The sequence below is a fragment of the Stylophora pistillata genome, chromosome 11, assembly GCF_964205215.1.
Source record: "Stylophora pistillata chromosome 11, jaStyPist1.2, whole genome shotgun sequence".
In the NCBI taxonomy this organism is placed as follows: domain Eukaryota; kingdom Metazoa; phylum Cnidaria; class Anthozoa; order Scleractinia; family Pocilloporidae; genus Stylophora; species Stylophora pistillata.
In genome coordinates, this window is record NC_142529.1 from 30,781,773 (window position 1) to 30,807,499 (window position 25,727).

Here is a 25,727-nt window from a genome sequence, read left to right on the forward strand (position 1 = left end):
TGCTAATTCTCGATATTGACAGCTCCTTTTGAATCCTTTTCAATTCCAACATTGAATTAAAATGAAAATGGAAGAGAGCATCGCCTGAACTGTTATTAGGGCGCAATTGCTGATCTCTAAAGTACGGCGGTTTTAACAAATATAAATGTTCACAAAGTTACTATTCCTTGTGGGACTTTGCAGAGTGTTCAATTGTTTCCCCCTTTTTCTTCACATCTGTCCCTCATTTAGATATTGGGACAACTTTATCTCAACTAATGCGTTCATTATATTTAGAAATTTATTTTTTGAAGACAATGACATTAAATGAATCTGCTCAGTACCAGAGATAAAATTTGCGACGAGTATTCTGGTTCCTTCTCGGCTGAAACAAACTCTTGAGCTAACTCCTGGCCTAATTTTTTTCTTTTTCTATTTTGAATATTTTGCCACCCTCTGCTTGCTTCTCTTCTCAACTTTTGGTTTGATGGTTGGCATTAAAAGAACAGATCAGAATAATAATGCCATTGCGGAAATGCATTTACGGTAGACATTTTCATAAAATTGGCCTTCTAATCCACCGAGAGTTCACAATGAAAACCTTATTTACAGGTTTATGACTTTCCCGTAATGGAGACTCCGAAATTCTCTACCGAACAGCCGCACACTGTGCTTTTCCATGGTCAAAAGTCTAAATATTTACCTTATTTTGACAACCGTACACTTGCAGAGTAATCTTTCCTTGTTTGAGAATAATTTAGTCTCCGAAGACAACAAAAAGGATTGCGCTCTATTGATAGATACGACAGAAATTACGCTCTGTGAGGTGAGCTTAGACACTTCAACATAAAAAGGCTGGCATAAGAGAAGTTAGGGCGTCTTTAAAGAGTAAACACGCTTTCAAATAAACAGAAGCCGAGTTCTATTACAGGTCCGCGTCTTTTGGGCATATGCGTTGAGCGGTAACGTGCAAGCCATCTTGATTCCGTGGCTGCGTTTTGTTTATCACGTTGAAAGCAAAGCATGTTCATTTAAAAGTGTGAATTTACGCCTTAGCAAGACCTTCAATAAATAATAATAATTGTGTTAGGTTGTAATAACCCAGGCATTGTCAGAACCTCCAGGGATTGCTATCAAGTAACAGCTTTCGTCTTTGGACGGCGAAATGAAAAGATTGTACCTTCGATAAGTAACACTGGTGATGAATTTCGCTGAAGGAATTTTTCCTGTTGGAAAAGTAAAAGTTCTTCTTGTTTTTAGTACAGACAGGAAATAATGATGAGTAAGTCAAATAATTGCAAAGGAAATTGTCACCTTTAATAGCATCCTGCACGTAGAAATCACCGCAAAATAAGCTTGTGGCTGAGAAGAGCGTCGCAAAATCTAGCATTTTTTGCTTGTGTTCGATGGGAATCCGTACTTAATTATTAAAATTTCGGATAAGAATCAAAGATCATGAATATTTCAGTCTGGTTGATTTGAAAACAAGGTACGAATCGAGGACAAAAATCCAGGAAAATGTATTCAGTTTAGTTTAAAAGTTAATTCAGACATTGAAATACCTTAAAAAGGCATTCTTAATCGCTTAGTTCCTGGTAGAGATCTTCACTAAAAATAGTTTGTTAATTTATATTAGATTGTTTAACAACAACAAAACCAATCTTATCGCAGGCGATAGCAAAAATTCACTCCCTGCTATTAACTTGTTGTCTTTGCTAACATCTGGAGCAACCACGTATTATTCAAATGAGGTTTATAAATGAACGAAAAAGCTCTTCATTTGGCATAACAGAGTTTGCCTCTTCACAGTACGTTAAAGTTAAAGTCAAGAGAATCACATCGATCTGGCAAAAAATCTCATCAAAACGCTGATAGAACCTCAGAGTTGTTCATTCGACTTATAAGGTAATATACACGCTTTTTCAGTCATGCTAAATAGTTATTAAGATGTAATCCCGGTTTTTATAAAGTCTAGGTCTTCCAGGTTGTAGTTACATATGAGCTTTTACCACCCTATCATGGAAGAAGAAAGAAAGCGTTGAAACTCGGTAACGTATCTTAACGTCTAAATTTTCGAGGCATATGTATGCAGTTATTGAAGTAATTCTGAATGTCAAGTTTTAAAAATAGGGCTTTATGAGAGAGTCACAGAGAAAAAACAATGCAGTCAACTGAATATTATTTTCCGGAATCAAGTTAAGTTCGGTAAATATTTCTGTTGATTTTTTCAACAAGTATGTTTAAACTTTCAGTGAAAATGTTTGCATCTCCTTATTTTTCTCACAGAGAATGCTTTTCCTTCCAAAGCTTCTGTTTTGAGCCCGTTCAATGACTAAAAAGAAAAAAACGGGGAAAGGCCAAAGCAAAATCAAAGATTGCAAAACCTGATGGGCAGAACTTTTTATTCCAAGTCATATCCCCAATAGTTAAGTTCTCTTGTATATTTTTAACGCTACAGTTTTCTATATTCGGAAAATTGGTAAAAAGAATCGTTGCCTATTTTGGGTTAAGTCAGCTGTATATGCTCAGGGCGCATTTTTATTTTCCGACATTTACCAAAACGAAAAAGAAGAAAAAAATTCACATTGACCAAATAAAACTATAAATTGAATGAAAAAATTGAAACAATGTTGGAGCTTGCGTGAAATCAGAGAAAGGCATTTTCCCGAGGACTCAAAACATGGGGAAAATCCTTGTTAGGAACAGATTGCAAAGTTTCCGGCAATTAAAAAATGACACAGCCATAATTTGCAATCTATTTTTCTCTGGGCGATATTAAACCAATCAGAAATACTAGTCTAACTATAGGAAATCCAAGTCTATTGAATCTTTTTTTAATAACGGAAGCAATTCATATTGACTACGCTAGATTTTGCTGTTTTAGATTCAGAACTACATTAACTAGGCCGCTTTGATGTTCGTTGGTCTTTGTAGCATCGAGGACATATGCGGATTTAATATAGTCAGAAAAATGAATTGGATATTATTCACGAGGCAGTATTTTCACAATGTATTTTATTTTCTTGCGCATTTTTTCAAGGCTGCAAGAAATATCTGCCTACTTGTATGTCTTCTTCGAGAGTTTTCTGCTTAAAATTAAGTCCTGAAGTCTTTTTTATCACGATATTTTCCCAATTATTTTAAGCGTTTTTCACAAATCAGATATGACTGATTGTCAAAATTCCATCTGTATCGAATGAGCGGTTAATAAGGCTGCGGACTGTAAGCCTGAAATATCAAAGCTGAAAATCAACTTAAAACAAAGCCAGGAAATTTGAGTCTGTTCATAGATCTTTCATCTGTATTACTTCATCTGTAAAAAAAGATTCCAGATTTTCTCGTAGGACCCAGGCTCTGCCATGTTTGTAAAAATCCATAGACCACGTGACCCTGAAAACCTGTCATCAAAGGGTATTTTATGGGGATAACCGGTTATTGTTATACTGTTATTGTTATTACAGTTAGGCTTTCGGTGTTTAATTTTGTTTAAACTGCGTTATTTTGTCATCTTTCAGCCTGTATTTGTAAATGATGGAGTACGCTGATTCGTCTGTGTACTTTTCGTTTACATTTACGCAACAAGACATTGACAATGTACTTTACGGATACATTCGTACTCCAGAAAAAGTAACCAATGGTTTTGCACTGTCTGGTATCTACATCAACACACCAAGTAATGGTAAGCATGCGCAGTTAAGAACCAGTGGTACTGGTTCTGGTTGCAGAACCAGTGGTTCTGTAAGTTGATCGAGTCTACTTTGCTGCAATTTTCAACTGATTATCGAAAGTGATCCTAATCTATTTTAATTTTGCTTTCATTTGTCGTGGATTAGTCTAGAAAATTCGCACCGACTTTTGAATCAATAAATTGCAATAAGATCTAATATTCTTATTAAGAAATCCCTTATTGGCATCTGACAGCACCTTTTCCTTTTTAGAAATGCGGTGGAACCCATGGCTTGCCAATATTCCTCAAGTGCATCAAGAAACCAACACGTGCCACCCCATACCTTGTATGGAGTTGTTTCAGGAAGAGCTTTGCGTCCAAAACTTACCTGAGACTGTTAAAATTGTAGAGACAGTTTTACCAACTGGAAGACACAGAGCAGTATTTTGTGGTCAGAAGAGGATTTCGAAAGGTACACGGTTTGGCCCATACACGGGGAGTATTGTTTTACCGTTGGAAATGAGATCACTGGAAAAAGACTGTGTTTGGGAGGTAATTTGCTTATGATTCATTTTCGCATGACGTCACGGCGATCAAACTGGTCGATAAACGATAGAATGGTGGTCACGTCAGTGTCTAAGGAACTCTTGTGGGTCTTGATCTCTTTTCATATTTTGTCTATGTAAGAGTTTAAGGGGTAACTTCGATACAACGAACACTTAAACACACCTTACCGCCTTACCGTAAGTTCTTTTGGTAGACCTCAATCCTACTATCATGTTCGTTGAGAGGTTTTGAATGGAGTCGCATGTACCCCAAATAGCTCATCTTCTTTCTGTCTACGCTACATTTACTTCTATAGATTTGTTGAACGCAGATCGATTGCCTGCTTACTTAGCTTTTTCAGATTTGAGACATTTTTCATACTTCACATAGTTACAGAAATTAAATTGGTTAACTGGGATTCTCTTATCGAACTGATTTTGCATTTATTAGTTAAAGGGAAAGTTTACAGCCATATCGTATCTGTTAATAACTCAGATATTTCAAGACGGTGAACTGACACATTATGTGGACGGAGCAGGTGACCAATCAAACTGGATGAAATACGTCAACTGTGCCAGGCACGAGACCGAGCAGAACCTGATACTCATTCAAGAAGAAGGAGAGCTGTTTTATGAAGTCAACAAGGACATTGCTGAAGGAAGTGAGCTGTTGGTATGGTACGGAGATAGCTACCTTAAATATATGGGTATTCCCATCACCATGAAGACCAAAATGACCAAGATAGACAGTGAAGGGGGAATCGGTAAGTAATTATAACATACCAAAGTAAAGCGCGCGCTCTGATTGGTCAAATCAGCGTCCCCCATTTGCCCATGGGTGTGCGCTGCTGACATGAGCAAATGCAAAGACTATTTTTCCGCGCGCGCTTGTTTTTTTCTGGTTGCGTAAGATTTCTTAAATAAAAGGGAACTCTTTAGCTACGATGTATCAATGTTATGTTATAAAACAAATGGTAAATACCACAGCGTACACTATTGAGTTATGGATGCACTTGGGAGGTTTGCTAAGCACTCAAGAAGCTAGAGTCGCTCTCGGCTATCGCCTCGAGTGACTCTTACGCTTCTTTCGTGCTTAGCAACCTCCCGCGTGCATCCATAACTCAATAGTGTACGCTGTGGTGTTTACCATTTGTTAATTAGGATCTAGATATATCATCCACTTAACGTCTAAAGGATTAAGAGAAAATGCTTTGAGGTTTTACTGTGTTATGGATTTGTTGGGAACATGGTTTAACTGCATCTTCGAAAGGGACAGTTTACCTTTGACTTCGTGAAGTTCTCAAGGAGTCCTTAAACTTCGAACCTTAAATCCCCCCAACTATTTGACTGTGCACTTACTTCAATTCCATTTTTCACCAGGTGGAGACAGCTTTGCTTGTGACCGTTGTGGTAAAGTTTTCGCCTACAAATATTACCGTGACAAACACCTCAAGTACACGAGATGTGTAGATCAAGGTGACCGAAAGTACCCGTGCCACCTTTGCAACCGTTCCTTCGAAAAACGTGACCGTCTTCGCATACACATCTTACATGTCCATGAGAAACACAGACCTCATCAATGCAATCAGTGTGGCAAGCGGTTTTCGCAGTCCTCGAGCTTAAACAAGCATTTAAGGGTACACAGTGGGGAAAGGCCGTATAAGTGTCCCTATTGTATAAAGGCTTTCACCGCGTCATCTATACTCCGAACTCACATCCGACAACACAGCGGAGAAAAGCCATTTAAATGCCGACATTGTGGCAAGGCGTTCGCCTCACATGCAGCACATGATAGCCACGTGAGACGCACGCACACAAAAGAGAAACCCTGCATTTGTGAATTCTGTGGCAAAGCGTTTGCGCAGTCGTATGAACTAAAATTTCACATGAACATGCACACTGGCGAGAAACCTTACACCTGTGAAAAATGCGGCCGAGGATTTTCAAGTCCTTCGTCTCGTGATCGCCACCGATCGAATTTCGACTGCACTACTCGGAAAAACCGAGCCCCAAAGATGATGCGAAAGGGTTCCGAAGGAAATGAGAGTGACTTGAATGGCGCAGACGTAGAGGGGTTTATGGCCGAAGAGGAACAAGTGAAATAACTTAAGCTACTTATCTAGTAGCTTACACACTTTCTACTATTACATTTTAAAGATTTTATAACGCTTTAATACGGGTTTAAAATTGATCGATTGCGGATTGAAATGTGAAACTATTCATTTTTGGCTGTTAGTGACAGAACTGTTATCTGGTTGCTCTCCGTGCAACTTCCAGACGGTTGGGTCAAAAATAAACCGAGAGAGACAATACCACAGAACGAGAGGAAACTATTATAAGAAACAGTAGAAGTACTATATATATACCAGTATGAAGGCTACTCACGGTACATATGGATTTTAATACAGTTCTGTTTGGTAGACCAACAAACGTTGGTCTACTCATCAGTTAATCTCCATACATATATATATATATATATAAATATTATGAGAGGAAAAAAGGACGTAACTACATTTCCCGACAAGCCTGTTTCGTGAATCGCTTCACTCTTCAGGGGTTTAATTGGACGTAACTACATTTCCCGACAAGCTTGTTTCGTGAATCGCTTCACTCTTCAGGGGTTTAATTAAACCCCTGAAGAGTGAAGCGATTCACGAAACAGGCTTGTCGGGAAATGTAGTTACGTCCTTTTTTCCTCTCATAATATTTATTCTGCTCTGCTTCAACGTATTGAGCACTGTTCCACGCGAAAATCGACTTGCAGACTTCCTATATATATATATATATATATATATAAATATTGTAGTACACGAGGACGGACAACTTCGAGCTAAGAAAGACATATACTATATGTATATACCATATATACCATATACTATATGTCTTTCTTAGCTCGAAGTTGTCCGTCCTCGTGCACTACAATATTTTTCCTATTATTTATCGAGGTTTGGACTGTGAATCCTTTTGGATCCTTCTGGCGCGGCTTCACTGTTGGCTCGAGGCCTTTTAACTTGTTATATATATTTATATATATTTAGTATAATTTCAGAGCTGAGCAAAGAGTTCCCAGCAATCTGATTAGTCGAGCGGTTCCTTATATGACGCATGGCTTAGACGATACCACAAATGTGGGATCATTTAGGGTGACCAGATCGGTTCTCCCCCATCCTAGCATCAGCACTGCACTGATGAGGCCCAGAAGGCCGAAAAAGTTCTTTCTGCAGTTAGTTATAAAATTCTATATATATATATATATATAAATATATAAATATATATAAAGTGTAAACTTTTATTTTCGTGAAACAGTACTCAATACATAGAAGTAGAGCGATGTATATATTGTGGGAGGAAAAAGACAAATAAACTACAAGTTCATCCCTACAAGCCTGTGTCGTGGTTTCCCACTCATCAGGGGATTTCATGAGAATAATCTTTACCATCGCTTATATACAATAAAAGATGTAACCTCTGCCTCAAAGAAAAATTCGTTATCATCTGCCGACCCGAACTATCAACACTAAACAAACGTAATGAACTCGTGTCTTCCTGTCGCCACAGAAACAAAGCCCTCCTATGCAACAACTAAACTGTTAAATTTCGCACTGCATAAATTAGATCATACTGTATATAAGCCATGGTAAAGATTATTCTCATGAAATCTCCTGATGAGTGGGCAACCACGAAACAGGCTTCGGAGTGTAGGGATGAAGTTGTAGTTCATTTGTCTTTTTCCTCTATATATATATAGAGATATCATGGATAAAATTCTGTATATGAGGGAAACCCTAACCCTGTACATATATATATATATATATATATATATATATATATATATATGTACAGGGTTATGTATAGGGTTAGGTTACGTAGAAAACTTAAAAAATTGCGAGGATGGACAACTTCTGACGTAAAATATATAAAAATTTTTAATAAAAAACGTTTCGGTCAGAGACCTTCTTTAGTTGTTTACCCGTAATAACTGAAGAGGGTCTCTGACCGAAACGTTTTTTATTAAAATTTTTTATATTTTTGACGTCAGAAGTTGTCCATCCTCGCAATTTTTTAAACTTCCTACGTTCGTGTTGGCTGTGAGGTGTGGACTGCGAGTCTTTATTGATCCTCCTGGCGCGGTGCACCTTTGTTGGCCTGAGAGTTCCATTAATATGTATATATATATAATATGTATATATATATATATATATATATACATATTATATATATATATAATAAGTTAAAAGGCCTCGAGCCAACAGTGACGCCGCGCCAGAAGGATCCAAAAGGATTCACAGTCCAAACCTCGATAAATGGTAGGAGAAGTAGCGTGGCACACGAGGACGGACAACTTCGAGCGAAGGAAGACATATACTCAATAAAAACTCTAAAAAGTTTAATAAAAAACGTTTTGGTCCGAGACCTTCATCAGTTGTAATACAACGACATCAAAATACCTTAAATAGATTTATATAGGGCGTGATGACACATATAAACAAACACAGTAATTACTACGCGAAAAATTATCACTACAAAAAGAAATAGAAAAATTGTCGAATCCACTGAAAATGTAAAGGAACCAGCGTTAACTTGAAAGGCGAGAATTGTACTAAAATTCCCAATTAACGCTGAGACTGGGACCTTTGATGCCCGCCCAATTTGAAAAAATTCTCCGCATTAATTATAGTTTATTCTTTTTTTGGAGTGAAATTCCTGGCGCTTATTCAAGCCGAAGGGTGCCAGAGAGAACAGCTGTGCGCTCCAATATGCTTCTTTGGTAATTAGAAGTTTCTCGATGTTACCTGAATTGTTTACTGTTGCCTGCACTTGATCAATGCATTGGAATGAGAAATCGCTTAAATCATGTGGTGTTTTGTTAAAATGTACCGCTACTTCACAGGTCTTTTTCTTAGTGACCATAGCAGACTTGTGGTTGCGAAATCTAACCCTAAAGTCATTTGTTGTGGAACCAATGTATTGTAGGCGACATTTCTTGCACGAAGCCAAATAAATCATGTTCTTAGAATCACAGGAAAATTTCGATCGTATCTTGTAACTTTTGCCCGTTTGAAAAGTTAGAAAATCTAATTCCATGCTGGCAACACGGCAAGCGAGGATATGATTTACGTGATCGGAGACGTGGTCTCTCGGGAAACTTAATTTTCAAGGTGACAGGGTAGGGGAAGCCTATAACCCCATATGAAACCCAACTAAGGATCTATTAAAGATACACGACCGAAATCAACTTAACGGATGACAATGGAGGATCCAGTTACGGATACAGGCTAATTTCAATTAAACAAATTCTGTATAGGGGGGAAACCCTGACCCTGTACACATGATCATACTTAAATAGAATAAATGTTTGAAAAGAAAATTTTCCCTGAGCAGAATGGTTGTCCTGATAGTGTAGTGGTCATCACACCTGACTAATAACAGGGGGACGTGGGTTCAAATCCCGCTCAGGGTAAATTTTCTTTTCAAACATTTCTTCTATTTAAGTATGATTATTTGGGGTGTACAGGGTTTCCCTCGTATACAGAATACATATATATAGATGTACGTATATATACATATTTATTTAACTAACTGCAGACAGTACTGTTTCGGCCTTTTGGGCCTCATCAGTGCAGTGCTAATGCTAGGTTGGGGGAGAACCGATATGGTTACCCCGAACGATCCCATATTTGTGGTATCGTCTAAGCCATGCCAGAGTGCTCAAACCAGGAAAGCCTAGTGAGCTATGCGCAATGCTAGCGGCAATGACTCACCCCACAGTGCTCAATTTGGACATGAAAGCAGCGCCTTGTATGCCAAAGAGCTATATCTAACATTTATTTATTTATTTAGTTATCTATTTAGTTATTTACTTATGATAAGTTAATAGTTAATCTAAATGGAAATCAAAACGAAGAAAACCAAAGCCATCTTGACCCAATACAACAACAGAACGCCTTGTTAACTGATCAAACAGAATACAGGTTTCTTCACTAATAAAACTATATTAACCTTTCGTAAATTTAAATAATAATACGCTTTGCGGGCTTATCTCTCCCTACCTGAGTCTTACATGAGTGGGTGTAAGTCAGCGATGGTCGCCATTTTGAACTGTCCGACATAGTAGTTAAAAGTGTTCTCTCTGTTTGGACTTGAACTTTTAGACACGGATGTCATGCCAGAAAATAAGGGAAAAAAGATGAAAAAGTCAAGATGTGATGATCAAAACGATTTCTTTTTCAAGCGTCCTTCAAAACCAGACATGTTTTATTCGGTTGCTTTCGTTCGCGCGAGAGGGGAAGTGATAGCATCAAAGATTCACGAATTCTTCCCTATAAAGCTGTGCGATTCGGCTAATCTTTTATCCAGCAAGGAGATTTTATGCTTTTAAAGGCAAATGCTAATCTGCTGACTGAATTAGCTAAACTGACGTTGATCCAAAGGCTAACTCACTCGAATCATAACTAGACTGTAGATATCTTGTCCGTCTAGGAAATAATTTTACAATTTCCTAAGATTTTCTTGAAAGAATTACGAATTGAATTAATTGTCATGACTTTAACCCTGTTCACCTTGACATCAGTATTCATATTCTCCATACTACTCACTAGACATTACCTGAGGTGTTGACAAGGAGAATTTGTTAAACAATCAAGAGCTTCTTTACCCTCCTGACCTTAATGTTTGATTCAGGGGTGATGAGGAAATTAGATAATAGTCACTCTCAGGGATCAGCGGTTCAACATAATCAGCGACACAGGGTTTTCTTTTTGAATGGCATCGCAAAATTCCACAATTCCGGGACAAACTAGATAAAAAAAACCCACTGGAGGTAACTTGAGACTAACATCATTGAGGATGGTAAATAAGTACCATAGTTAGATTCGCCCTTTAACAGACAACATTGACAATATTCTTTTATGTGGCCGATATCTATCACCCACTCTTTGCTATAAGACCCTCTGAGCTTGCGACTCTAATTTGAGCAAATTAGCATGGCGTATCTTTTTTTGCAATATTTCCTTAGGCTTAATAGCACACCATTCCATTTAATTATTTATGCCCTTAACTACATCATTTCTGATATCTTTCGCAAGTCCCTGTTCTATGTGGCGTCGGTTGCGCAAATCGCTTGGTATTTAATTAGAAACATTTGAATGAGAAAGGCAAACCCTTACTATCTATTATATTAGTTAAATCTTCACTTAAGTGCTGTTATGAACTTAAGCTTTCCACATATTAAGATAAGTTGAGTGTTGAAGTAAACCTTAAAATTAGGTTAATCCGAGATTTTAGGGGAAGTCTTATAATTGGTTGAAACTTCTATAAACTTTTCGACGGCAATAATCCTAAGCCTAACCTTTTAAAAAGTTATTTTAATTTTTTAGGAGCAAAAAGTTATTCCCAAGGTTTGAAATGAATCAAAGAATATCAAGGTTATAGAGCAGAAAAATAACTGGGAAGCCATCTGTTTTCACTCTCGTTATTGGCTGGGTCATAATGGAATAACCTTCTTGAAAGCAATCAGTTTAAGCCTATTCTTTTGAAAAAGAAGAGGCTTTAGCACAGAAGCATATAATTATTCCCACGTCGGGTAAATAAATAAAGCTCAGTCGTAGGAACATATCAAAAGGTTAGGGAGTAGAGGAGAAGGCAGGAGAGCTCTACCGGAAATCCTTTGAGGTAAACATAGTTTTTAAGGGGACCAGGTCCATCTGAATCATTTACATTGCTTTGATTTGATAGCAGTGAGAAAACTTTTCATGCTTTCCAATGAAGATGTATCCAAATTTAGGATCAATTTTTCTTACTTAACGATTTTCCATTAGTTTCGCTGCTTTTCTTCTTATTTTATCTTTTACTGAAATACTTTTGAAGTGGTGCGAAAAAGATTGGAATAGCTATACGGCCGTATTTTTTGTTGCGAAAGTCCTAGAAAAAAATACTTTTTTATAAAATCTCAGTGAACTACACTCAACCTGCAGATAGCATGGTAGATTTTAAGCTTAGTTATCGCTGAAAGAAATATGTTTTCCCGAACTTGGCAGAAGAATGTGATCTTTTTATTTAGACATGGGGCTAAACTGCTTTCGCGCTAGAAAAGTCGTATTGCTTTTGGTTATAGTATGATGGAAAACTTAATCTCTCTCCAAACGTTTTCTCTAAAATCTTTCATTTAGACGAAGTCATTAAAAGAATGAAGATCTGTTTGGTACTAACTTGCGTTATACTGGTTACACTGCATTCTGTTCAACAAACGACTTCCTTTATACGTCATGGAAGAGATGAAGTAGCAGTACGCTTTCGACCCGTCGAATATCAATGGCCTGCTGAAGACCAAAGTTTCATACATCGTAAGTATATCTATGGGCGAATCTACGTTGACACTTTTAACTACACTAATTAAATAACACAAATTAGCATAAAATTAGAGAGCAGGCTATTCGTTTGTAAATCTTAAAAGATCGAAAATCTTGCTGGAGCAGAATTGGCTGTAATTGGTAGTAAAAGAAATATAGAATTAGGAAAAAAACTTGGGCTCGGTAGACGAAAACAGAAAGGTATTATTCGTGTCGTCACAAGTGTGAGGCAGAATAAAAAAAAACATTAGATTCCCTTTCAGGAATCACCGGCCCCAGATCCCATGATTCCGTGCTCTGATGTTCCACGACTATTGCGAAGTGACCTCTGTGGTGAATTAAGTCATTTGCTAGTTCATATTTGACACATGTCATGCAAACTGCAAGGATCCTTAATGTGGAAAGCGTCAAATGTGAAAGTAAAATGTATTCCTTTTGTTGCAAAACTAAAACATCTTTCTTTAGATGATTTCAATTTGTTGAAATTCTATTAGTCATATGTATTTTTTTCTATTTTTCTGTATTTCTACTGTAATTTAATGATTGTATGTATATATGTATGTATGTATGTATGTAGGTATGTATGTATGTATGTATGTATGTATGTATGTGTGTATGTATGTATGTATTTATTTACGAATATTTATACAGGGTAGCCTAGTTTAGCAGATAGTTAGTTTAACACCCACCCATCCCACCCCAGGAGAGGACATCCACCACACAATAATCTCGTACGTGAGAAATTAACGTTTCCTACCCCTAACCCTGCAGGAGACGGGGCCTACGGTTTATTCGTCCTTATCCGAGAAGACTAGAATATCTATCCACTTCTTGATATTATAGAAAGGTAGCAAATTCTCCTCAGTTATTTTAAGACCATGAGTATTGGTCCGGCTAGGGCTCGAACCCTCGACCTCCCGCACAACAGTAATACCATTATCAGTAACACCTTTATCAGTAACACCTTTATCAGTAACACCTTTATCAGTAAAACCTTTATCAGTGACTCCTTTATCAGACACACCTTTATCAGTAACACCTTTATCTGTAACACCTTTATCAGTACGACCTTTATCTGTAACACATTTATCAGTAACACCTTTATCAGTAACACCTTTATCAGTAACACCTGTATCGGTAACACCTTTATCAGTAACACCTTTATCAGTAACACCTTTATCAGTAACACCTTTATCAGTAACACCGTTATCAGTAACACCGTTATCAGTAACACCGTTATCAGTAACAAAGTTATCAGTAACACCTTTACCACTAACACCTTTACCAGTGACACCTTTTCCAGTGACAACTTTATCAGCCACACCTTTATCAGTCACACCTTTCTCAGTAACACCTTTATCAGTAACACCGTTATCAGTAACACCTTCATCAGTAACACCTTTATCAGTAACACCTTTATCAATAACACCTTTACCAGTAACACCGTTATCAGTAACACCTTTATCAGTAACACCTTTATCAGTAACACCTTTTTCAGTAACACCTTTATCAGTAACACCGTTATCAGTAACACCTTTATCAGTAACACCTTAATCAGTCACACCTTTATCAGTAACACCTTTATCAGTAACACCTTTATCAGTAACACCGTTATCAGTAACACCTTTATCAGTAACACCTTTATCAGTAACACCTTTATCAGTAACACCGTTATCAGTAACACCTTCATCAGTAACACCTTTATCAGTAACACCTTTATCAATAACACCTTTACCAGTAACACCGTTATCAGTAACACCTTTATCAGTAACACCTTTATCAGTAACACCTTTTTCAGTAACACCTTTATCAGTAACACCTTTATCAGTAACACCTTTATCAGTAACACCTTTATCAGTAACACCTTTATCAGTAACACCTTTATCAGTAACACCTTTATCAGTAAAACCTTTATCAGTGACTCCTTTATCAGACACACCTTTATCAGTAACACCTTTATCTGTAACACCTTTATCAGTACGACCTTTATCTGTAACACATTTATCAGTAACACCTTTATCAGTAACACCTTTATAAGTAACACCTGTATCGGTAACACCTTTATCAGTAACACCTTTATCAGTAACACCTTTATCAGTAACACCTTTATCAGTAACACCGTTATCAGTAACACCGTTATCAGTAACACCGTTATCAGTCAGTAACAAAGTTATCAGTAACACCTTTATCAGTAACACCTTTATCAGTAACACCGTTATCAGTAACACCGTTATCAGTAACACCGTTATCAGTCAGTAACAAAGTTATCAGTAACACCTTTATCAGTAACACCTTTATCAGTAACACCGTTATCAGTAACACCGTTATCAGTAACACCGTTATCAGTCAGTAAGAAAGTTATCAGTCACACCTTTACCACTAACACCTTTACCAGTGACACCTTTTCCAGTGACAACTTTATCAGCCACACCTTTATCAGTCGCACTTTTCTCAGTAACACCTTTATCAGTAACACCTTTATCAGCAACACCTTCATCAGTAACACCTTTATCAGTAACACCTTTATCAATAACACCTTTACCAGTAACACCGTTATCAGTAACACCTTTATCAGTAACACCTTTATCAGTAACACCTTTTTCAGTAACACCTTTATCAGTAACACCGTTATCAGTAACACCTTTATCAGTAACACCTTAATCAGTCACACCTTTACCACTAACACCTTTACCAGTGACACCTTTTCCAGTGACAACTTTATCAGCCACACCTTTATCAGTCACACCTTTCTCAGTAACACCTTTATCAGTAACACCGTTATCAGTAACACCTTCATCAGTAACACCTTTATCAGTAACACCTTTATCAATAACACCTTTACCAGTAACACCGTTATCAGTAACACCTTTATCAGTAATTCCTTTATCAGTAACACCTTTTTCAGTAACACCTTTATCAGTAACACCTTGATCAGTAACACCTTTATCAGTCACACCTTTATCAGTAACACCTTTATCAGTAACAACTTTATCAGTAACACCTTTATCAGTCACACCTTTATCAGTCACACCCTTATCAGTCACACCTTTATCAGTCACACCTTTATCAGTAACACCTGTATCATTAAGACCGTTATCAGTAACACCTTTATCAGTAACACCTTTCTCGGTAACACCTTTATCAGTAACACCTTTATCAGTAACACCTTTATCAGTAACACCTTTATCAGTAACACCTTTATCAGTAACACCTTTATCAGTAACACCTTTATCAGTAACACCTTTATCAGTAACACCTTTATCAGTAACACCTTTATCAGTAACACCTTTTTCAGTAACACCGTTATCAGTAGCTCCTTTATCAGTAACACCGTTATCAGTAACACCGTTATCAGTAACACCGTTTTCAGTAACACCTTTATCAGTAACACCTTTCGTTAATGAAACATGAAGGGTTCTATTTGCATTTCGATGACCATACCAATATTCTCCACCGTTATCCCCACCGGAAAGTATTAAAGTGTTACGTGTCTTTCAGGAAAGGAATTCTTGTCAAGAAGACACAAATATGGTTCATGCTTTTCCTTACTTTTCTTTGTTCTCTTCTTTTTTGGTAGAGTTGAGAAGAAACCCACTTTGGAAGAGACGTTACTACCAGTAAAACTGAAAACAACCGTTGTGATATGTTATTGATCATGAAAACAAATAAAATTTCTGCACCGTGAGCAAACGCGGCTTGAAATAATTATATAAACGAAGATGCAAGAACGCGATTGCCCGAAAAACAGGAATCCAATTTGACCCTGGCAGAAAGCACACTACTGGTGCATAGGCATAAATACGTTGTATCTTTTTATTGTAGTAATCATGTGACAACGCTAAAGAGGATCCAGATAGTCGGCTATGACATGCAGTACAGAACACAGCTAATCAGTTCATAAGAAAGTGATTATCTCTTCGACGGTAGTACACCCAACCATTCCATCATCAACTGCGCTCACACTCCCGCAGAAAATAATGGCAAATGGTGCCATTTCCAGCTTCTTTCGAGTGGTTAACAATAACAGCTTTAATGTATGTGCATTATTTGTATTCTGAATCATGAAATGTTTTGCTTCAATAATCTCAATAGCGTTAATAAGATCGTGGTAATTGATACCTTAGTTCGAAGTCACTTCCAAGAAATCTGTGCGTATCCTGTTTTGATTGTGATGCCCTGGGTTTTCATTGATAAGGCATAAAAAAATCCATGCAACACTTCTCGCCAAATAGCAGGGAATATCCCACTTTTCATTTATTTTCTTGTATAAACGCTCACCTAAAGCCTTGAGAGCTGTGGGCTCTTCTAAAGTAATCTGCGAGAAGGCTTTGCATAACTAGTACATTGTAGAAATTACTCATTTCGGTGTTTAACCTAAGGTAATCCTCCTTTTCAAGAGGGATCTCCTCAAATGTGATACCAATGCAAGAGATTCAATCTTATCTTTAAACGCCATTTTTTCAATCACACCCATCACAGAAATCACAGAAAAATACATACATCATCAATCGAATTTCGCTTGTATTACGTGGACGACCGCATTAAGTTGTGTGTTTGTTCGTAGACAAAATATGAAGAAATAGCAGACTTCATGTGGCGTTGGACCTAGGAAATTAAGTGAGATTACCGCCTTTGACCTCTTTGGGGGGGCTTAATCTTTTAAACTTTGATCTTTCTTGACAAGACCAGACAGCTAAGGCTTTCAAGATATGAAAGGATTGCCACATTTCCTTTTTTTTAACTTCCGTATTACTGAATTTACAGAATAACACCATGAATTAACAGCGCTTTTTCCAAAGAATACGTCTCTGTTTGTCACGGTTAATAACTTTCAATATTTTAATCAATTTGTGCGCTTTATTTCTTCAAAATGGTAAAAATTTATGCTTGACGACTACTGTCACGAGAGCCTTACGATGGTAACCCAAGGTTAATACCTAAATACAAGTGCGCAGAGGAAAACAACAAAGAAGCCGCTATCATTCTTATATGCGATAAAGATCTACAAGATAGGAAAAAGACAAAAACAGGCAAGGGGCTGTTTTGAATAGACATCGAGGATATTTAAACAAAATCAAATCAATTTTTTTTTGTTTTCAAAAAGTCCTGTTATAAATTTTAAAAATAATTGCTTCTTTTTTTTTTTAGGAATGATTTTCAATAGACAATTTCCGAGTTTCCTTTTTGTCTTTCTCACAAAACAGGCGTCAAATAAGAAATGAATTTTACCTTTACGTACAGCAGCTCATTTTCATGCAAATAAAAATCATTTAGGCGAGCAAAAAGATTTGCACCCTTATTCGCTTCACAGGAACCATAACCACTGCGGCAGTGAAACTGAAATTATTATTATAAATGCTTTCTTGAGGTCAAACGTCTTAAACGTGCTTTTAATAGCTTTACAAATTAACGAAAATAGGTTCGAACATTAAGAGTCCATCGCCAACAATCTTGGGCAGTCTGTTTGTAAGTTGACATGTCTGCCTTGTCATGAATATGTTTTTTTTTCTTGTGTGTTTACTACGATGAGACAAGTCAGATTGCTCTCGGTTTTCGGGTGCAATTTAGGAAGTATTTCTTCTTCTTGGATATTCCGTCTCGGACACTCAGTGGGAAGTTCTTGTAAGTATTAAGCCTTACTGCCTGTCTCTTTTTTATTGTGTGCGACATATTATTACTTAAAAAGTGTGTTGACAACGATCGAACTCGAGCTTAAACTTTAAAGGTACACACAATACGCAATAGTAAATAAGGGAAGGAACTTGTTTCTTTCGTTGGTATCTTCTTCAACTAAAACCAGATCTTCATTATTCTCTACTCTTGTGTCGTCTGCCCCAGCATGACCGTAAAACTAAGGAAAATTATTTTATCGAGCTAAACTTAGTAAATTTTTAAGATATTTCAAGTTATGTGATAATAGTCTGCATGGTAGAATGATCTGTCTCAAGAGCTTTAAAGCTGAATTTACGTAAATAAAACTGTCTCCCCTAAGGCTCGAACAAAACAATTTGTGCGAATTTGCTGAAAAAAAAGAAACTTAGGAAAAACACACTGCATTAAAACGTTGTTTTGGTGTTACTTTTGATCAGACGTTTGTTTATTTGAGTCTTTTTGTTGGTCAGTCTGTTTGTTTGTTTGCAGTTTGTCTTTTGCTCTAAGCCAAAGGTTTTAACTTCTTCGAGGTGTAAGAACTTGAAATTAACGTTTTTTGGTCTGATTAATTTTAATAGAGCCAAGTTGTTGTTTTAGGTTTTCAATTTCGACATTTCCTTTTGGGAAAGTAGAGGGCAAGCAGAAATTGACTGAAAGGAGTAAAAACCTAACAAGTACTTCTTGCGAAATTGATGATTAGGAACACCTGTTTTTAGTTTTACAATTTATAAAGTTTATTCAAAAATGTGTCCAAGCCACTTTTAGAGGTGCTAGTCATAAATCCAAATATTCGTCCATGTTTACTCCAGAAACTACTCTGAAAGACTTATGGAAAAAAAAATTTTTTAACACCATTGGGAAAACGTCACGAAAACGTGTTGCGATGTTTGCGTGTTACGATGCTCTTTAAAGTCCTTTGTTTTATGTTGATTTTGAAAATTTTGAAACCTATTATGGAATTAAATTATCATAAAGAGAATAATAGATTCCGTAACTTGTGATTAAAAATTTTGTGCTTCATTAGGAACTTCCGTTACAAAAAGCATCCGTTTAGAATCAAATGTTTTCAATGTGGCTTGCAATTCTGCTCGCGTATTAGAGTACTCGAGAAAAATTTTTGACTAACTCTTTAGAGCCGTGCAATATAATATGACATCAGCCTATTTATTTGCCAAAAGCAAATAAACCTGGCAGTCTGTTGCTGTTAGCTTCAAAGTTTTTTTATGGTTTTGTTTGCTTTCATTTGACGACCCCAAGGGAGACGATAAACCTGAGAATAGAGCAACAACAACACAGATGTTATAAAAAGCGAAAAACAAACAACGCGACGACAGAATATTATTTGGAGGCTACGTGTTGACTTACCAGACAATCAGCTGGCACTGTTATTATAATAGTCCTGGTGTATGCTGTTAACTTTTTCTGTGAGAAGTTTTGGCCTCCCTCTCATTATTGGTGAGTACCCAGCAATACCACTCTACACATTGATCATTTTAAGCGAAATTTCTTAAAACCTTTACATGGGGAATTTCGCTCATGTATTATAAAATTATTACAAAAAATATCGGGTATTGACATAGCCCTGAAGTTGCCATTTCTGTTTTCAAACTAAATCAGCCCTTATGAGAATGGAGAGCTTTTCGATAACGTCGCTCTCCCTAACATAGACTTCTCATGATTTATAAGTTTGAAATGTATACAGTGAGCAATCTAAAAGCTTAGAAGCTGTTCACAGAAATTTTTTATATTTTCAATAAAAACTTGGTTATATTTAAAAATTTTGTTTCTGAAAGACGGCTGAAAGAAGTCAGATCTTAGTTTATTTAGGTGTAAATGAAAACATTTACACAACGGTGTTTCCGAGAGTATGAGATTTCTGACATTTCGAAGCAATCTGGTGGAAACGAATGTTTAAAAGACAGAACGGCGCGCTAAAAAAGTATTTTCAGCTTTAAAAACATCGTCGGTGCTAGCTTTCAATTCCGAAGGTGTTTTTTCTTTGAAGATCCGGCGAATACATGGCCGAAAAAAATTTACAAATAGCAATTACTGCTGAAGTTAACACACAGCTGTTATTAACTATGTAAAAATTAAACTGTTTTTTCTTTTTCGTCATTGTGACAGCTCAAATTAACTTTAAATTTACTTTGGACAAATGAGTCAAACTGTTGAATTAAAATTTAACATTTCATCCAAGTTTTTATCACTATAGGAAATATAATTAGAGCATTGTTATGAAGGACTGCCTGGGGTTACTAAGATGTTAACGAAACAATTTTGTAAAGCTTTGTTGTCTAACTCACTCACTTTGCGAAGAATCCATTTTCTTAGAACGCCTATAATGGTCTGTCTTTTACCATCTTTAATGAGGAATGATTTTCTAAACACTTTTTACAGAATAAAGGCTGATAGTTTCTAAAGAAAATGTTTGGGGCTGCGTCGGTGGGAGTAACGAAATAGTTTGAATATATCAACAAAGTTGAAATGGTAAATTGGCCAACGTTACGATTATAAAAGCTGACGTTTCGAGCGTTAGCCCTTCGTCGGAGCGAATAGAGAAATTGTGGGTCGTGTGTGCTTTTAAAGGCAGAGAAAGGAGCTACGTGATTGGTGGGAACATGGCAACGAGAAAAACACGAATAAACTGGTGGAATGAAAAGCGTTCGTTGATACCTGTGGGATTTAGACTGCCGGTTTGAAAGATGAGCTTTTGTTCAAAACGTCAGCTTTTATAATCGTAACGGTGGCCAATTTACCATTTCAACTTTGTTGATATATTCAAATTACTTTTTACAGAACAGGCATAACTTTCCAAAACCTTTCAGGCTTTGTTTATTTTTCTGTTATTTTAAGATATCCGGTCCAGAAGGTAAATTTAGAAACTTCTCTAAAGGTTCTAAAGAGGAAAAAAAGCAAAATCTATAAAGATGGTAGACCAGAGAAGGCTGAACTCGAATTACAGTTAGGTTCATTCGTATCTAATGAGATACACGTATGTGATGACATCCCTGCCTCTAGACATGAAGGAATGTGCGAAAATAAGTTTGGATGCGTGTGTGAGAGAGATCTTTCAAAGCCGTTTAGGATAAAATAATTTATGTGTGTGTTTTTGAATTGGTATTGTAGCATCCCTTCAGAATCTGATGTACACCTGTGCGATGACGTCACGTATGCTGAGTTTGGCTGTTGGACTTCTCCTTTTTCAGAGAAAGGCATTCAGTTGCCATGGAAATTGTTCCTGCAACAACTCGACGATGTATTGTACTAATATAACCTTGGCGACAGCTCCAGCAAACCCTTTGTCAGATGTTAATAATGAGCAGCGACAAACTCATTATGTATTGACACGAAAAAACATTTCTTTTCTAAACATTAGTATTGCTTCGTCGTCATCTTTGTCTCTTTTCGAGGAAAACAACGTTCTACAAAGTTTCATATGCATTCTAAGTATCTCAGCGGTCCTTGTAAACGTATTGACAATGACTGTGATTTTTTCTAAACCCCAGCTTAAGTCTCTTAGCACTATATACTTAGCTGGACACGTCGCCGTCTGTGACCTCTTGATTGCAGTTTATCTATTGGTTGCTGTTATTCATACTGTAGTCCTCTCCATTTTAGATGATCAAACCAGGCAATACTCAGATAATTGGCAGAAGTTTGTCTGTCCACTGACAATCTCAGTTCGTTCCATCGGGCAGCTTGTTGAACCAGTTGTTTTGTTCTTCATGACGTTAGATCGCTACAAACGCATAGTAAACTTTTCCAAGCCTCCTCCACGCTACAGATCTATCTCTATAGCGACAAACCTGATATGGTTCGCTGCCATTGTTGTAGTTTTTGGAAGCCTATCCGTCCTGTTTGGAAAACAAAGCTTCTCTGGAGCTTTATGCTCACGAACAGACACATCCGCGAAAACTATCGACTCGTACGTGGAAAGAGTCCTCATCATAAGCAGCTCTATATTGTTTATTACATGTTGGGGCATGTATTTTCGGATCTACAGAGTGGTGAAAAACCAGAATCAACGAATGGGAACACAAGCTTATGTCCGAGTGTCCAACGTAATATTTGCCCTGGTGTTGAGCACGTTTGTGTTATGGTTCGTTCCCGCCATGGTTGTGGCTTTCATCGGAAGTCAGGACTCTTCCATGAAAGAAATAAGACAACTGATAATCGTGTCTTCGTTCACAACAAATTCGCTGGTTAATCCTTTTATTTATGTATTCAGAGAAAAGAAATTCCAACGAGTTGCTTTTTCCTGGTTAAATCGCACATGTTCAAAAAGAAGAGGAATGCCAGCTGGCAATAAGGTCACCTCCTTCAGAATTGACGCTGCTATAAATGAGAATAATGTAACAAACCTTGGGAATAGCAATGAGACAGAGCAATTTTTCACAACTTCACTTTAAGAACAAAACCAAAACTAATAAATAGCAATCATTTTTCTAGTTTTATAAGTAAGTTCCGTGCAGATAGAGAACTAGCTAAGGTTGACGTAGGAGGTCAAATTGTAATCTTAAATTTGTAAACTATATACTCCACATTGAACTTGAGGATCAAAGGCTTGACAAAAAGTACAATCTTTCTCTTTTTTTTTCGCTTCAGGTCGCTTAAAAAAGTGTATTGATTCTTAAAAATAACAGCGTAATTTGCTTTTGCAGCAAGGTATGGGTTTTTTACCAACGAAGGAGATGTAGCCAACTCAAGTATTTCTTTTGGCTTTCTTTGAGAGATTTTTAGAAACTCATATTAGCTGCTGATAGTACTATTGTCTCTGATTAATTGAATCTTTGGAAAGGGGTCTGTAGGTTCTAAATGTATCGGTTCAGCATTAATTCAAGGCATCGAGTAATACATAAAGCTGGAATTTTTTTGGCTCCTTGATATTAAATAAAGGAAATATATGTTACACAGAGGCACGGAATCCACTTCAAACTCAAGTTTGTAACAATGCTTTTTCAGCGAATATGAGATAAAGAAAGAAAAAATATATTAAACCACAATTAAGTTGAGACGAAAGGACTCTGCCTTGAAAATAATTTCCAAATTTTAAATGAGTTACAGACGGTGCCAGCAAAGTACTTGATAAGCAAAATGTTTATTACTATGGGGGGGGGGGGGGGGGGGCTATCAGTTGACGGTAAAATGTTTAAAGATATTGAAACCAAACGAAAATCTAAAGGGGACCCAGCTGGCCATCATCCGTCCACTTGCAACAGGCCAGGTTTTCACTTTGCGTGTATGTTTTGGGGTTAATTAAAACAAATTACTTGTTTTCGACAAAGCTAAACTGGGTAACTTGACATCTCATTAATTAAAATTTCATTAAGCCAAACTGAGTCAATTCCACAGTGCACGTGTGAATTCTAATGGTACTTTTTAACGTTCTCTAGAACAGAGTCGAATTCGGTTATTCTATTTTTTTTCCGCGATAGGAATAATTTCTGTTGGAAAAAAAAACAATGTTGCCCGATATGCAACTTTTTCGTCAGGTTTTAGGCTAAGAACGTGTTACTGCGCTTTTTGGTCCCTGGCCGGACCAAAACTGATGGTCTTAAAATAACTGAGGAGAATTTGCTACCTTTCTATAATATCAAGAAATGGATAGATATTCTAGTCTTCTCGGATAAGGACGAATAAACCGTAGGCCCCGTCTCCTGCGGGGTTAGGGGTAGGAGACGTTAATTTCCCACGCACGAGATTACTGTGTGGTGGATGTCCTCCCCTGGGGTGGGATGGGTGGGTGTTAAACTAACTATCTGCTAAACTGGGCTACCCTGTATAAATATTCGTACATACATACATACAAATACATTTTAGAAGAAATAGACCACGACAGTTTTTATTGACTGCATGAGAGCAAATCATCTTGAAAATTACACTCAAGAGTAGGGTTCACATGTAGAGATAACAGCAAACTATGAAACTTTGTGGTCGATTTTCACGTCAAAAACTGAAGGTCTTGGCAATATCGGCTATTAATCGTCGTAGTTTAGATTGTTTCTGAGAGGACTATTATCAGTTTAGTGGTGAAACAAGCGTTGACTCAAAAAGAAATTTAATTAGTTCATTAAAGGGTTTGAATGAAAAATCCTTTTAGGGGGAAGAAAGCAAATAGATCTTAATTGTTTAATGAGCTGAGATGGTTAGGTAGCCACAGGTAATTGGATGAGTCTCCTTCTTTCGGCACAAGATGAGAAGCTTTCAAATCGTTTTTCAAATTTCGTGATCGAGTAAGATCAGTATTCAACAGCCAGTGATAACGAAAAAGAAGATTTGCAACTTTAGCCTGACGGTAAGTTTTGATGTGTATCACTCTTGTGCATAGAAAGTTTAAATTTTTGGTTTTCCAATCATTATTCATTGCCCTAGCTCACAAGAATTAGACTATACAGAAGACATATGAAAAACACCCATTCACAAGAAAATATTTCATCATTTTTCAAATTCAAATTTTATTCTTGATATGAGGAACATGCTAACTTCAAAAAAACTATTGATTCTCATTGGTTTTTTTTCTTTTCGAGTTTTCAGAAAGAGATATTAAATCAAAATTTTAATAGTGGACGAAAATACAATTCTAACTATAAAAATGGCCGATATGATGACAAGTAAACTGCCACTGCAACAGAAGTATGGGGATATAAGCTATTGCTTGTTTAACTGTAGAAACTCATTTTGTCGTATTGTCAGAAAGAAATCTAGTGGAAGAGCAAATTTTCGTTCAACTCTTAGAAATTTGCAATTTACAGTATGAAACTGATCATAGATGTATGTAAGCTATATTCACACGGTGATTTGTGACGTTAGGCACAGTTCAGACGTGACAAGTTACAATAAATCTTCTACCGTCTCCAAGAGAAACTTGTGACGATGGATTTATTGTAAATGGTAATTATGGCGGCAACCCGGCATATGATGTCATACATAAGCCATTAAAAATAGCTGCTGTTTGAGAATTTCAGATCAAAACTTCTGATAGTCATTTCCAATTCTTCGTTTCACTTTCGTATTTGTATCAATCTTGATCTAGCAGATGTCCAGTTCACTCGGGTGGCAACTTATTCTGGAATTTGAGGAAAAACAATTTCTTATTCTTTCTTTGCTTATAACATCATCGATAAACAATATATTCTTATGACACCATCGGTAAACTACTCTCAACGATCGTTTGTCGATACTTCATTTGTAAACCAAAAAAATTATGCATATAACTCAGTTGAGGGGGCGTTATAAGATCGGTCTTACAAAAAGGAAATTCATAGTCCTAGAGTCTTTCGAATTGCCCTGGACCTGATTTAGTGAGTGTAAATCCAGGCGACAGTATGTGTATCAACAACGCAAAGACCAGCAAAGAAACACCAATGTAGATGGTACTGAGGGACCAAGAAAACGCTTATAGCCAATCGTAATGGGTTTTAATTTTACATCTGGCTGATTGAAAAGGCGGTTTGAAGTATTTAATAGTTAATGTGACCAAAAACAACCACAAATTACTCTTATCACTTTATTGGTAGTTATGTTAAACGGGCGTTT

General features: G+C 36.8%; 2 protein-coding genes and 1 long non-coding RNA gene across 6 annotated transcripts; all 3 read left to right on the top strand.

Moving 5' to 3' along the window:
• Positions 1 to 1,732: 1,732 nt before the first annotated feature.
• On the top strand, positions 1,733 to 6,411 carry LOC111336334 (PR domain zinc finger protein 14). 4 transcript variants are annotated; one of them, XM_088739174.1, is made up of 5 exons: positions 1,733 to 1,884; positions 2,266 to 3,658; positions 3,918 to 4,198; positions 4,688 to 4,955; positions 5,572 to 6,411. In XM_088739174.1, the coding sequence occupies exons 2-5, from the start codon at positions 3,508 to 3,510 to the stop codon at positions 6,294 to 6,296; spliced, it is 1,425 nt and encodes a 474-aa protein (XP_088595300.1). In that variant the 5' UTR covers positions 1,733 to 1,884; positions 2,266 to 3,507; the 3' UTR covers positions 6,297 to 6,411. The 4 variants fall into 4 exon arrangements, with proteins under 4 accessions (XP_088595300.1, XP_022798145.2, XP_022798146.2 ...); XM_022942410.2 differs by having other exon boundaries at positions 1,736 to 1,884; positions 3,495 to 3,658; XM_088739175.1 differs by having other exon boundaries at positions 1,778 to 1,884; positions 2,287 to 3,658.
• A 5,317-nt stretch (positions 6,412 to 11,728) lies between these two features.
• LOC148721162 (uncharacterized) lies at positions 11,729 to 16,229 on the top strand. The gene is made up of 3 exons (XR_015992875.1): positions 11,729 to 11,862; positions 12,360 to 12,533; positions 16,117 to 16,229. It is a non-coding gene; the product is annotated as an uncharacterized LOC148721162 (long non-coding RNA).
• Positions 16,230 to 17,844: 1,615 nt separating this feature from the next.
• On the top strand, positions 17,845 to 23,194 carry LOC111336366 (follicle-stimulating hormone receptor-like). The gene is made up of 3 exons (XM_022942448.2): positions 17,845 to 18,161; positions 19,449 to 19,646; positions 21,318 to 23,194. The coding sequence occupies exons 2-3, from the start codon at positions 19,598 to 19,600 to the stop codon at positions 22,598 to 22,600; spliced, it is 1,332 nt and encodes a 443-aa protein (XP_022798183.2). The 5' UTR covers positions 17,845 to 18,161; positions 19,449 to 19,597; the 3' UTR covers positions 22,601 to 23,194.
• Positions 23,195 to 25,727: the final 2,533 nt, after the last annotated feature.